General features: G+C 37.5%; 1 protein-coding gene across 1 annotated transcript in view; it reads left to right on the top strand.

The window, feature by feature from the left end:
• LOC127652630 (potassium voltage-gated channel subfamily H member 4-like) overlaps positions 1 to 8,351 on the top strand; it is a 35,066-nt gene extending 26,715 nt beyond the window's left edge. The window contains exons 11-17 of the mRNA XM_052138885.1: positions 543 to 792; positions 1,178 to 1,377; positions 2,970 to 3,008; positions 3,813 to 4,153; positions 5,835 to 5,923; positions 6,415 to 6,491; positions 6,729 to 8,351. Of these exons, the coding sequence (XP_051994845.1) occupies positions 543 to 792; positions 1,178 to 1,377; positions 2,970 to 3,008; positions 3,813 to 4,153; positions 5,835 to 5,923; positions 6,415 to 6,491; positions 6,729 to 7,619 (1,887 nt within the window). The 3' untranslated portion in view covers positions 7,620 to 8,351. The remainder of the gene's footprint in view (positions 1 to 542; positions 793 to 1,177; positions 1,378 to 2,969; positions 3,009 to 3,812; positions 4,154 to 5,834; positions 5,924 to 6,414; positions 6,492 to 6,728) is intronic.
• Positions 8,352 to 14,953: the final 6,602 nt, after the last annotated feature.

Below are 14,953 nucleotides of genomic sequence, written 5' to 3'. Positions count from 1 at the left end.
CTTAAAAAGATCTGTGGATCATAAAAGTAGAGAATGTAAGTCTGTCACCTTTCACAGTCATTCTATGGGGAAAAGATGCAATGAAACTGAATGGTGACTGTGGCTAACACTGCCTAACATCTCCTTTTGTATTCCACAGATGAAATAAAGTCATGCGTGTTAAAAATACTTTGAGGTTTAGTAAATGATGACAGAATTGTAATTTTTTGGTGAACTATCCCTTTAAAGAATATGAAATCTCTGCATCATCTATAGCAGTGGTTCTCAACCTATTTTTGACGAATGCCCCCCTACTTCATTCTCACACCCTCATAATGCATAGTCAAATGGCCTTCATGAGCATCGTGAACATGAGTATCAATTAGCATTCACAGTCACCTCAATGGCAGTTGCCCAGCTGTTGAATAATGTTGTTGTTATGTCATCTACGAGCAAAGGTAAACTGGCCCATGCTAACTAGACAAACATTGACCTCTTGATTTTAACATCCCCCCCATTGCATTGTATTTAATGTGGTCCATCTGTTTATCTGTTCTACATAGCTTTTACATGACTTCCCAGACGAGCTGCGGGCGGACATCGCCATGCATCTGAACAAAGACATTCTGCAGCTGCCACTTTTCTCCTCGGCCAGTAGGGGGTGTCTGCGTTCGCTCTCCCTGCACATTAAGACATCGTTCTGTGCGCCGGGCGAGTACCTCATTCGCCATGGAGATGCCCTGCATTCTCAACACTTTGTCTGCTCTGGGTCTCTAGAAGTGCTAAAGGATGGCATGGTGCTTGCCATACTGGGTACTTTCTTCTCAGTACATAACACATATAGCCCCAAACTCAACCAGATTTCTTGCTTTTTTCTTGTTAGTCGATTTAGATTCAACAGTCTAAAATGCCAAAGCAACATTGTAAAGATATTAATGACAGTGCCAGCTGTTGTGGTTGGAGCAACTGGTTTCAAAGCAACTGAGTAAGCATCTGGAAGTCAGATTGATTGGAAAAAGGGTAGCATAACTTAAAATGCCAAATAGATGATTAATTAAAGTAAGCTTCATAAGCTCATTTGTAATGCATATGGATTGTCTTGTTTATCTCAACACTATTAAATCAAGTTTTGTAGTATTGATTGCACAGCTAACCAGAGGTTCACAGATGCACTAATTTGATTGGCCGGTGTATACAGGTAAAGGAGACCTAATTGGTGCAGACCTGCCTGGGAGGGATCAGGTAATCAAGGCTAATGCAGATGTGAAGGCTCTGACCTACTGTGACCTGCAGTACATCAGTGTAAGAGCTCTGCAGGAGGTTCTGCAACTCTACCCAGAATATGGCAGCCGCTTCAATGAGGATATACATCACAACCTCACCTACAACCTCAGAGAGGTAAAGTGCATTATATACAGTATAAGCAGTATATAATCATTGTCATTTACAACTGCAGGAAAAGTAAACAAACCTGGATATTTGCATAAATTGGTCATAAAATACAGTATAAACAATGATACATTTTCATGTCTTTGCTGGAAAAAGTATTCAATTCCATGGTTTTAAAAACAAGTTGACCCTCCTTTGACAGCAATAGCTTTGCAGATCAGACTTATTACATTTTGCCCCATTTCTCTTTATGAAGCTGTTTCATTTCAGCAATATTCTTGAGATGTCCTGTTTAAATTGCTCTATTCCCATATTTATTCAATATTCACTCACTTTTTCTTGCAATTGTATAAGGTGTGATAGAAGTATCCAGTACTATATATTTTATAAAATGTATATAAAATTCATGAAATTCCTAATTGTCATAAATATTCACAGCTCTCTGGTATACTTTCTGGTTGGTCAGTTGCAGCATTCTATAGTCTAATATTTTCGTATAATGGCCACCAGTGTTAAGTTACTTAAAAATAGTAATCCATTACAAATGACAAATTATTTCTCTAAAAATTGTAATCCAATTACTTTATATGTTACTTTATAGAAATGTAATCACATTAATAATTACTTTACTTTTAAGTTACTTTCTAAAACTCTTTTCTTCTCAACAAATTCAAAATAATGTCTAGATTTCTTCCCTGTTCATCGTTACATACAAGTCATACACACAGGTCCTCACATTTCTCCTTCACAATGACTCATTATGGGGCCTTAATTCATTTATTCTACATAAATAAAATATTAGAAATAAGTATAACCCTATAATGTACTTGTAAACGGATCAATGGAAAGGAGGAGGCAAGAACCGGCTTTTCAATATAAATAATAGTTTAATGATAAACTTAAAAGAAGACACAAACACACACATGACGGACATGTCCGTAAACGATCTCTCTCTCCCACACTATCCCCTGCAGTCGACCTTTGTCCCGGAGGCATAATTAGCCTAATACGGGACCGGGTGTATAGTCTCACAAACCCAGCCCCGTCCTCCGCCCTGCCACAGTACTTAAAAGTAATTAAATTAATTGAAAGTCAGTACCTGCAATCTGATGACAAGAATTTAAAATGTATTGCATAACACTACTTTTTATACTAAAAAGTAATTAGATTACAGTATCTTGTAACTTTGTAACTGGATTACAGCCAACACTGATGGCAGCTAAACTAGTTTCATGTCTTTCATATCACTCGGCGGCCTCTTTCTTGTCACATAATAAAATTATTTCAACTCATGTCCATTAATTTATTTGGTAAGTAGCCGTGTAATAAAATGTTTAATGTACAGTCAGCCAGTCATAATTCATCAAATAAATCAGTGTTTGCTTTTCTAGAATAACAGGCTGACTGTACATTAGCCCTTGCACAGATATTCAGTAAATACCTGCATATACTTAGAATATAAATTTTATATTCTATACGACAATCAAGTAGATTTGTAACACAGGACACTTAATCTTCAACTTGTGTTGTATGTTGGCAGTGTGTATTTGTTTTCTATTTGTGCTTGAATCAGTACAAAGCATTTTCTTGTGTCTCAACAGGGCCAAGCCAAATTCTCTCGTTCAACCCGGCTTCCAAAGGTAACACACAGCATTGGGTTACACAAATGTACACAAATTTAGATTTTTTTAATATATTTTGGATTCACATTCACATTATTGCACACATGGGCCAACATACCTGTACTAATCAAAAAGCCTTGTTACATAAGCTATCAATTACTTGTGCCACTCTGAACTATAGCCACTGTGTCTTTATCTGTGTGTGTGCGAGTGAGACTTCGAAGCTGGTAGACAGCAGCACATCTGGATGTGTCTGTGTCAGGTGAATTAGCAATTTGTTCATGGCATTGACCCGCTGTCTAATTGCTGTGCCAGCTGTCCTAATGATCCGAACAGCTACACACACACATACACAAACCAATAGAAGGGTACAGATGCATGCATAAAACTCTAACAGTGACTCATAAATAAGCTTGAGTGTACTTTGTAAAACCAGAGAGAGGGAGAAACAAGCCTCAGTAGAACTTCATTATCCAAGAGCAGAATTACTTTTATGCACACAAAAACGCATGCAATTCTTGCTCTACATATAACCAAATCTATTTCTTAAAGCCTTTAAGGCTGTGATAATGACCATCATAATCAAATATATTTTGAATTGGTAATAAAAATAAAAATGTCATAACATGGCAACCAGTGGCCTTTAAATGACAGTCAAGACCAATGATCAAATAATACAAAAAGTTCCCACGGGTTGGGTTAGGGAGAGCAATATTTGTTACTAGTGGGTCTCTGCCCCTTCGTATTTCAAACACTGGTCAAGACTGTAAACATTTCCTTTTTTCCTCAATCTTTTCTCTCTCTTGGTTCTATAACACATAGGAACGTTTCTACGACTCTAAGCTCCCCTTCATTGTGGAAGCAGATGAAGATGAGGAATTACAGGAACAAGGCAGGAAGCCCCTGCTCTCGGGGTTTCCATCTCAGACTAATCTGAGTTCCATGTTGGGGGAGGAGTTTCGACACCTTAGCATGCTCCGTCTCTGCAGATCCCCCATTCAAAGCTCACGGGTACAAAGCCCCTCTCCTCAGATGCCACCTAATGAGGACATCTCACCTGGTGCAGTGCCCGGCCCAAGAATAGACAAGAGCTCCTGCCCCAGGCCAGCCAAACTGCTCATCCCCACCCTCAACTGTGTCAGCCCACTTGATCTTAGTCCCAGGTAAAAAGAGAGCACTAAAATCAGGTGAAATTAATCATTTTATGTTTGCTATTGCTATTTACAAAGGCACTTCCTCTTTAAGAAGAGGCACATGTCCAATAATGCTGTGAAAATAATTATACTTTTATAATATAATGTGATTATTTACAATTATTTATAATTATAATACATAACAGTAATAAAAACATAAAACATGCTACATAATACCATAAATGCTGTGAAAATAATTAATATTGGACAAACTACACAGGCAAATACTGCAATGAATGACTTCTTTAACCTCCTGACAGCATGACTGCTGTGTGTATTTACCATTTCCCTTTTTAATTTGGAACTACTGTAGTAGAACCTAATAAACATGCAAAATATTAATAATAATCAAGAGTAAATGGTTTTTCCAAAAATTGATGGCAACATATGTGGACAGCGGGACTAATAGCAAGATATAGAAAGTGAACATAGATATAGAATTGTTTATTATGTTTCCAGGAGTGTTGATTATTCATGTTTTTGAGATGTTGCAGACATCAGAAATTAGCATAATTAATTCTGATTTAAAGTAATGGCCAGCATCATCCAATCACAACCAACCATGTTAAAATAAAATTATACATTATAAATTCTGAATCTACGTACTGATTACCATTGTCCCAAGTGTGCCAAACATGTTGAGTGGTCCAAATATCGTCTGCAGCCTGAAACTTAACTTTTGATTGGAAGTTTGGATTGAATGCACTTTATAGGATGCTCCCTTGCTCCTTTTTAGTGGATGACTTAACCTTCAGTGTGCTGTCTGTCTGCACAATTCTCAGAACTGTTTGAAATGCACCTTATTTTCATCCGAACTCCCTATAAAGCCTCAAAGCAACATTTCTGAGCTTTTGGATGAACCCATTGATCCTCAATGTGATAATGCACAATAAATATAGGATTTGGATCCAAATCCTATAAAGATTATTGCTCCACAATACAACTACTGTATATATATATTTTATATACTCTTAATTTTATTGTTTGTGTATTCTATATTGTGTGTATTGTTTACTGTACATTGTATATTATTATTGTGTTGTGTACATTTGATATGTAAATTATGTTGTGTAAGTGTTGTTTATTGTAGATTGGTATATGTCTCGTCACTGTCATGACTGCTATGTTGCTCAGAACTGCACACAAGACTTTCACCTACTGTTGCACTTGTGTACATAGTAGTGTGACAAAAAGTGATTTGATTTCTAAGGAAAAAATGCACTAAAGTACACATTAGTGTACACTGTGTTTAGCAGCGTGGCATTTTGCAATAAATCGCCCACATATTTTTAAATGTCATGTCGATGAAACTAGAGACTCAAAATTTTTTACTTAAACAGGTTTCAAAGTAAAACTTAATTAGGTTTCTTACCAGATGTAGTTTTGTTGGCATTTCTCCCAAATAAAAACTCAGCTGTGGTCTGCGCCATGTAATTTTGTCACATGACTCTGTGCCTCAAAAGTTTAACCCTTTACTGACAGCACAGCGTCTTCTGAAGTGAGATAAGTCAGTTTAAATTAATATAAATGAGGCATTGGGTATAGCAAAGTCAAAATACAACATCCACAAATGTGTACGCAGGGTCGCACAAGATTCAAATGTTTGTGCTACTATTATCAATGTGGTAATGTTCTTATGTCTGTTCTGTAGGGTTGTTGACGGCATTGAAGATAACGAACATGCGTTTCACTTCAATGTTGAGCATAGAGACCCCTACAACCCTAACACAGAGGTCAAAGGTGAGGTGGAAAGCCTCATAATGTTTGCCAGTGCTTAGTATTTAAGATTCACTGTAACCTTTTTTTTTGTCAAACACTGTATGTCTTTAGACTGATACTTATACAGGTAGATAGATAAAAAATATAGAGAAATGATTTAAACAGATGTGTGATGATCTTGACTCAAAGAATATGAGACTTTTACTGCAGAAATGGCTGTAAAAAAAAAAATTTGTACATTTAGTGAGGTTTGTGATTAAAAAAAGTGAAAAATAAGAATATGCCAATGGAACAAGATTGATCTTATGCGATTTTGCTTCTCATGTATATTTAACTTGTTTCAAGGACATATAGAAATTTTACTGAAAGACAAAGATACTGATTAAATCTTTTTACAATGTGGTGACAGAAAACATATACTATTTAACTTGTTATGTACATAGTGATAATTCTACTACAAATAAAGTAAGAGTGTAACGTATGCACTTATGTTCCTATTTTGTTCCTTAAAGACCCATTTCAAGTTGGCGCAAACCTTTTTCTTGAGACAGAGGAAGTCAGACAGAGTCTCCATCAACTCAGTGCAGAGGTATCACCAAAAATACACACACACAGTAATATCAAAAGTCTACAGACACAAAAGTAAAAAAGAAAACATTGTAGTTGCATAGTTTTAAATGGGATTATTTATATAATATTATAAATATTAAGATAGTAAATTAGAAATAAGTATAGTATTATAGCATACAGTATTGTTGAGAACTTAGTTTAGAACATCTAAGTATTCTTACATAAACTAATTTGATTCTTATTTCCTGGCTGTCAGATGAACCACCTGAACCAGGAAGTGTCCTCACTTACCAAGGAGCTACATGAAATGATGCAATTCCTACATACCCATATGACGCCACCTCACTTCACTTCCTCTTTTGCTCCCTTCAGCTCTTTCAACTGTCACACATCATCCAACTGCACCAACATGGCCTCCTCTACTACTGACTGGCCCTCTCGGCTGGCCTTCAACATGTCTGCTAGTCCCTGCTTACAACCAGAGCAGTCCCGAAGAGATTCTTTAGGATACAGACACCCATGCATTTGCATTGGAAGTCATGCTCAGGAAAGAGGCTCTGTCTTGGGCCAAGAAGGGGACATAGAGCTCCTCCATCAAGCCTCTAGCCCTCACTCAGCCTACACCCATGTTCCATGCTGCCCTGACCAGTCAAGGGTTGCTACTTTGGGTGTCGAGTGCCAGCCAACCCCATATCAGACTGCTAAGACTACACCCAATTCACCTTATCTAGGACACCAGGTTCCCCATTCTGGGGGGTCTCTACTGGGCATGGCGTCAGCCTTCCCTTCCAGTGGATTTCTTCCTCAGCTTAGGAGTGGGGGTTTCCCTGTCCCTAGCAACACATTGTCTCTGTGCACCTACAGCATACAAAGTCAGTCCCATTCGAGCTTACAAATGACCTCTGATCTGACAACATGCCAGCATTCCAGGGCACCTATGCCTATTAATTTGTCCATAACACCAACCGGCCCATCAGATACTCTGACAGCTGTCAGTTCGCATATGCATGCTGGTATTTGTTGTTCTAGCTTACAATTCCCCTCTGGCCCCAGACAGAATGACTTGGTGGGGTCAAGTCCTGTGCACATCTTATCATCCACTGGAGAAAAGGACAGACAGGGGAAGCATGAACCTTCTGGGGAGTGACACAAGGAATAAGTGAGCCATCTCTGAGCAGGAGCCAAGCTCAGAGACAGTGCTGATATGGGCAAAGACATACTAAGAAGAGTACGCATAATCTCACATTCTCTTTCTTTGTTGCATGCATAATGCCCTCATTTAAGCCAAATGCAATGCATTGTGTTAGCTATGTACTGTATATGGGTTATGTTAGATAACACTGCACGATATGTGCACCATCATGCTTATGGTTTACAAACTGCCACTTCTAAATTACAATAGGAATTAAAAGTCTGTATGAATCATACCCTTAATATTATTTAGGTTAAATCTGTTCCCACTGGTTAGTTTTATTTTAAATGGGCAGTTCCACTGTGCAGGTTTTGAGACATTGTCCCTCAGGACTGAGTCACAGATTAATGTGCCAGAATTTTCTGGCTATATATTCATGCTGCATCTATTTCAGAGCTTAATTTATTAACTCTTAAATTTTCAAAACATAAAACTTGCCCAGTTTTGTAATATAACCACAGAGGATTAATTTCTAAAGAGACATTTTCAAGTGTGTTATCAAGTGAATTATTTGAATTACCTCTTGTGTACCTCTTACTACACATAACATTGAACAGCATGTGCAAAGCAATATACATTTATTTTTTGTTGTTGATCATCTCAAATTATGGGGAAAATCTTTTTATTTTTTAAGCTTTTCTTCATTTATATATATATTTCTCTACATAAATCCTTTCTAAGGCCTTTCTCTTACATGTTGGTATAAACCAATCTTCCATTTCCTTTTCTCTTGGCCAAGCCTGCCTAAATTAAATGCCTTGCAATTGTAAAAAAAATAAATGCCTGTTGAAAATGTCCACTTTATAGAATAAACAATAAAATTGTTTGCCAGTCATTGCTCATTTAATTGATTTGATTGGCTAGTTACAAGAGAACCAGACTGTCTTGCCCTGATTGTATTGGTGGTCAATTATGCTTCTATGCGGCAGATAGCAGCATTATTTTCAGCTCTTCTTATCAGACTGGAACTCCCGCTGGAGATTCTCATTGATTCCTCACAAGGAGTCTTTGTTTTTTTAATCCATTTTCTCAATAGATCTCCTGTGCACCTTAAGTTTCTCTCCTGTCTGATCTCTATAAATGTGTAGGTCACAAAATGTCACATGAAGAACAAGTCGCTATTATGCTTGCTTTTTATACCTAATCAAGGTCTCTCATAAAAACTATTCAACTTCAACATAGTATTTCTTGTTGCATTATTCAATAGATTGCAGTACCTGAAAATGCACAACCTTGCATGTACTGTACATAAAGATACACATTCTACTCTAAAAGATCCAGTTTGCACAACATAACACTGCTGTGTTGCAGAGATCTTCTCTATAGCCAGTGATATTTCTTAAGACGCCCACCATCATGCTCTCTTTCTCGCCCTCTCGCTTTATCTACATCAGGGCTGCAGACACATCATTAGCCGCAGGAGGCTACCCACACACTGTGCTTGGTTGTGGGATAATCTTACCAAAACCTGTTATCTCTCAGACCTCCCCAAGGCCTCTCCGATATATGTCTCTTGTCAACATTTCATGAGGCATCCACAGTATATCTATATTTTTATCTATATATATCTATAGACTCATCTTTTTTCTGATGTTTTTATTTGAAATTTAGCAAAACATTGTCCAATTGGTCGACAGAGGGTTTACTAATATTACTAACATCTGGTCCACAGTCAAAGTAGAGTACTTTTAATCAAATAATTTATTCCAAAGATTTAATTATAGAAACAGATCCAGAGAAAAAAAAAAAATCACAATTACTAACCAGAACAGTTACAGTCTCAAGAATTTTTTTTTGTTGTTACATTAAATGGTCATAAAATGTAATCTCATCTTCATCAAAGTCACGAAAATAGACAAACACAATGTGCTTAAGTTAACAACACACACAATTATAATCATTTATGTCTTTATTGAACACCATTAAACATTCACATTGCTGTGGAAAAAGTAAGCAAACCCTTGGATTTAATAACTGGTTGATCCTCCTTTGGCAGTAATTACCTTAACTAAGCTATTACGGTAGCTGTGGATTAGACATGCACAATGTTCAAAAGGAATTTTGGACCATTCTTCCTTACAGAACTGCTTCAGCTCAGTTGTATTCTTGGGATATCTTGATAACTTGGGAATTAATTTCCCCCCCGATGATGGCAAGTGGTCCAGGTCCTGAAGCCGCAAAACAAGCCCAAATCATGATGCTCCCTTCACCATACTTCACTGTTGGGATTATGTTTTCATGTTGGTATGCAGTGCCTTTTTTACGCCATTCATAGTGCTGTGTATTCTTCCCAAACAACTCAACCTTAGTTTCATCAGCCCACAAAAAATTTTCCCAGTAGCATCATGGAGTGTCATGGTGGTCTTTGGCAAACTTCGGGTGCACGACAATAATTTTGTTGGAAAGCAGCATCTTTCTTTGTGGTGTCATGCCATGGACACCTTGCCTGTTTAATGTTTTCTGTATAGTAGACACATGAACAGAGATGCCAACCAGTTCCAGTGATTCATTCATGACTTTAGCTGTCACTCTAGGGTTCTTTTACTTCATTGAGCATTTTGCGGTGTGAGTCATCTTGGCTGGATGGCCACTTCTAGGGAGAGTAGCCACAGTACTAAATCATCTCCATTTATAAACAATTTGTCTAACTGGGAACAGATGAATATCTAAGCTCTTCAAGATAACTTTGTATCCCATTCCAACTTTATGCAAAGCAGCAATTCTTGATCGTAGGTCTTTTGAGATCTCTTTTTTTGCAAGGCATGGTCCACATCAGCAGATGCTTCTTGTGAATAGCAAACTCAAAATAATTTTTATATGTCAAAGTAGTTCCAACACACACCTCCAATCTCCTTTCATTTATTGGAAGCCAGGTTTGCCAACTCCTGACTCTAATTAGCTTTTGTTGACATCATCAGCCTATGGGGTTCACATACTTTTTCCAACCTACATTGTGAATGTTTGAACGATGTATTCAATATGTACAAGAACAATGCCATAATTTGTGTGTTAATAGTTAAAACAGATTGTGTTTGTTCATTATTGTAACTTAGATGAAGATCAAGCCAGATTTGAACACAAAATTATACATAAATGCAGGTAATGCCAAAAGGTTCACATACTTTTTCTATCAGGTCTAAAACGGGCTTTTCCCTTATAAATGTTTTTGATGCCTTAAGACTGTTTTTAATGTCTATTTATTTTTAAGAATGCATCTTTTGTTTTAAATCTGTAAAAATATAATATGGTCATCGAAGTGGCGGAACTGAAATAAATGGTTTTTGTTTGTTTTTTCAGCGTATTCATATATTGAATGCTTACAATTTCCCTGATAATGAGCAGAAACCAGTTACCAGTGTGTCTGAGTAAACCTTTGGGCAGTTATTAGTGGCATAACGCACTTGCTGAGAATAGCTATATGCCAGCATATGTGTAGGCTACTCACCACCATCCCCGCTCAACTTTAATGACACACACTGCTCACTGACCGCTAGGCCGCAATTAGCAGGTTTTGTTCGCATCTAAAGCATCAGATTTAGAAATATATCAGATTTAATTTGACTGCAGTATGTGAGTGGGCAATAAATAAGATAAATTACTTACAATGAATATGAAGACAATAAAGAGTTTACAGCCTGTTAGAATCATGTCAGATACTGTAAGCTTAATACGGTTCTAATGGGTTTCTTTATGGTCTACATCTCCCTGACTGAAAACAACCAAGATTAGGCCTTTAAGACAGATACTGTAAAAAGTTAAATTAGCCTGTAGCGCCCCAACTTGGTGATTACTAGTTAGTACATGACTTTGAAGCACATGGAGAGCTGATCTATACAACAGTTTTCCAATCACATATCAAAAGAGTAGAATTTTTGAATTTACCTTATTGCTTCTCAAGAACCCTGCGGTGACTAAATTGTATTACATCATCATCAAGCATCTTCTCTAACTTTTAAAATACTTTTTTTAATTGGGCATTAAGATCCTGTCTTTAATATTGCAAAATGCCTTATATTTGGCTAAGAAAGTCAATTTTATTAAATAAGGTAATCAAATTCAAGAGATCAAACTCATTTAATGGAATATTTCCAGAAACATACAAGTTAAGCTCAACTAACAGAATTTGTGGGATAATGTTGATTGCCACAAAAAAAATATTTTGACTCGCCCATCCTTTTCTTAAAAAAGAAAAAGAGGCACTTACAATGGATGTGAATGGGGCCGATTTTTGGAGTGTTTAAAGACAGAAATGTTAAGCTTGTAATTTTATAAAAGCACTGAGCTGTAAAATTGTTTAAATCATAATTTTTACAGTCATTTTAGGGTTTTAGGGTTTGTTTCATTTTAGGGTTTTAGGGTTCACATTTACATGCATATTGTTCATGTCATGTGGCTATACTTTTTAAATTGTGATTAGGGTAAGATGATGAGCGTCAGACACCCCCTTTAAGAACAATGTTCATTTACTTTTAAATTGTAACATACATAGATATACTTATATAGCGGGGTGCATTTTACCCCAAGGGTCTGGGCATCACAGGAACTGTGGTTGACTGGTTTAATTCCTAACTCTCAGGTAGGTCCTTCACGGTAGCCTGGAGAGGTATCCAAGCCACATCAGCTACTTACTCGGTACCTCAGGGGCAGAAGCGGCGTCAGCCGATTTTGCCGGGGCTTCAGCCCCGAATGTTTTGAGTGTAGCCCCGAATGTATTTTGAAAAGTTGACTGACAAATATGAAACCGGACAATAGCCTATGTAAACCCCCGAAATCACAAGTTGCCTTATTTAATTGTGCTTTGGCTTTGCACATACTGCATACAGCCTGTAAAAATAGACATAGGTCTTAAAAATAATCTAGCCTATAAGTTTCTTTTCTGTCGGTAGCCTATGGGCTACTCTGTTTCTTCCTCTCTGTTGAATATGCAGCAGGTAGGGGAGGAGCTAGCACAGTCGTTGACATCAACTAACATTACTTAGTGGCGAGTTAACAGCAGTTAGCAGGAAAGACAGCAAAAATGAAGCAAATGAGGCTTTGGGGATTTTTCCGAAAGAAGTCAGTGGGTAAGAATTATAAACACATTTATGTTGGTCCTTAAAGTCTGAAGATCATCATCTGGCTGGATTTCACCCACAGTAGGCTAGTTATTACCATAGGCTACATTAGCACTTGGACCAGCATGGTAGACAGCAAGAGGTGAATAGTGTATGTTGTATGTTGAGTGTGTGTGTGTTGAGAGAGAGAGAGAGAGAGAGAGAGAGAGAGTGTGTATGTGTGTGTACATAATGTTAAACTAATGTTAACATTAAACACCTTTTGTCTCTCTGGTAGCTTTCTGGTGGAAGGAGAGAGAAAAGACAGCAACACTTGATGAGAAGGGAGAGCGACAGGAGCAGGTGAAAAGAGATTGACTGAACTCTCTAGGACAGTTGTTTTGTTGACTTAAATGTAATATACCAATACACAACAGTTCATATTATGTTCTACTAAAGTCTCACACAATTAAGATGTACTTTGACTGTAAAAAAAACAAAAAAAAACAGTCACTTTGAATGATCCCTGTATTTGCATAAAATGGTCTGGGCTAAGCCTCGGATGTCCTTCAATGCTGGAAACGCCTCTGCTCAGGGGTCAGTGCTTGGGCCACTTCTCTTTTCTATATACACAACCTCACTGGGACCCATCATTCAGTCACATGGTTTCTCTTACCACTGCTATGCTGATGACACGCAGCTCTACTTCTCTTTCCAGCCCAACAACATCAAAGTGATTGCTCGAACGTCAGCCTGCCTGGCAGACATCTCGGCCTGGATGAAGGAACACCCCCTGCAACTTAACCCAGCCAAGACCGAACTCCTTGTCTTTCCAGCCAACCCTGATGTTGAACACAACATCACCAAGCAGCTGGGTGCAACTACAGTAACGCCTTCCAAACAGTCAGAAATTTAGGGGTAACCATCGATAAAGATCTGAATTTCACATACCACATCTCAAAGACTGCAAGATCATGTAGATTTACACTCTACTCTCTGTACATGCCACACAACTGCTTGTTCAGTCACTTGTCATAACTAGACTGGATTACTGTAACATTCTCATTGCAGGCCTCCCTGCAAATGCAATTAGACCTCTGCAAATGATCCAGATTGCAGCAGCACGTTTGGTCTTTAATCAACCAAAGAGTGCACCAATTTTTGTCTCTCTTCACTAGCTGTGAATTTTAGCTGCGATTGATGCACGTATCGAATTCAAGGCTCAGATGCTGGCATACAGAACAGTCACTGGGTCTGCTCCATTATACCTAAAATAATTTCTTCAGAGCTACACACACACACACACCAGAAGCCTACGTTCGTCTAAGGAACATTGCATTGTTGTACCAACACAAAGAGGCACTAAAACACTTTCCCGGACTTTAAGTTTCATCATACCACGTTGGTGGAATGACCTTCCCAACTCAATCCGTGAAGCTGACTCCTTCTCTGTCTTCAAAAAACGACTTAAAACACATAAATTCCATGAGCACTTAAGCAGTCACAAAAAACCAGCACTTTAATCTGTTTTGAATACAATTCTGATGCTAGAGAAACTTTGTAATATGCCACTTTTCATACCACTGTCTCCTTATGATGATTTGCTTATGTTTTCCTATTTTGTAAGTCACTTTGGCATCTGCCAAATGAAAAAATGTAAATGTAATGTCTAACTTTACCTTATCACATCAAAATAAATATAATATATTTTTGACTCCAATAATCTAAGTACTTTAGTGTGTCCACAGATTCCCCATTAACAAATAGACATAAAAATATTTAATATCCAACGTAATAGAATGTCACTGATCACTATTTTCCAATAACAAAAAATATGATCACTTAACCTCAAAACGGTTTGGATGTAATAAATATGACTCCTGTTGATATTCAGATAAAATAGCAAGATTAACAGGAGTGCAGACATTCAATAAAGTTGTTGAGATGAGATTTGGATTGGCCCATTTCACTTCCATTGTAAGTGCCTCACTGGAACCCAAATGAATGCTTTTGCTTCTTTTAGTTTTTCAAGTCAATATACATTTTTGTGGTAATAAATATTGTGTCTCAAATGCTGTCTATGACGTTAAAAGTTGGACAAAACAGCGCAAGCGCATAAACACAGCGCGCAAGTGAATTTCAACAGTTTGAGCACCATGACACAGCCCGCACGTAAAATTTAAACCTGCAGAACTTGCAAATCACAAACTCGAGCACAAAAAATATGATTGTGCACACAAATTAACAAGTCCCACA

The sequence above is a fragment of the Xyrauchen texanus genome, chromosome 12 (assembly GCF_025860055.1).
Source record: "Xyrauchen texanus isolate HMW12.3.18 chromosome 12, RBS_HiC_50CHRs, whole genome shotgun sequence".
NCBI lineage: Eukaryota > Metazoa > Chordata > Actinopteri > Cypriniformes > Catostomidae > Xyrauchen > Xyrauchen texanus.
The sequence above is the reverse complement of the archived record's forward strand: the minus strand, read 5'-3'. Positions and strand labels throughout refer to the sequence as shown.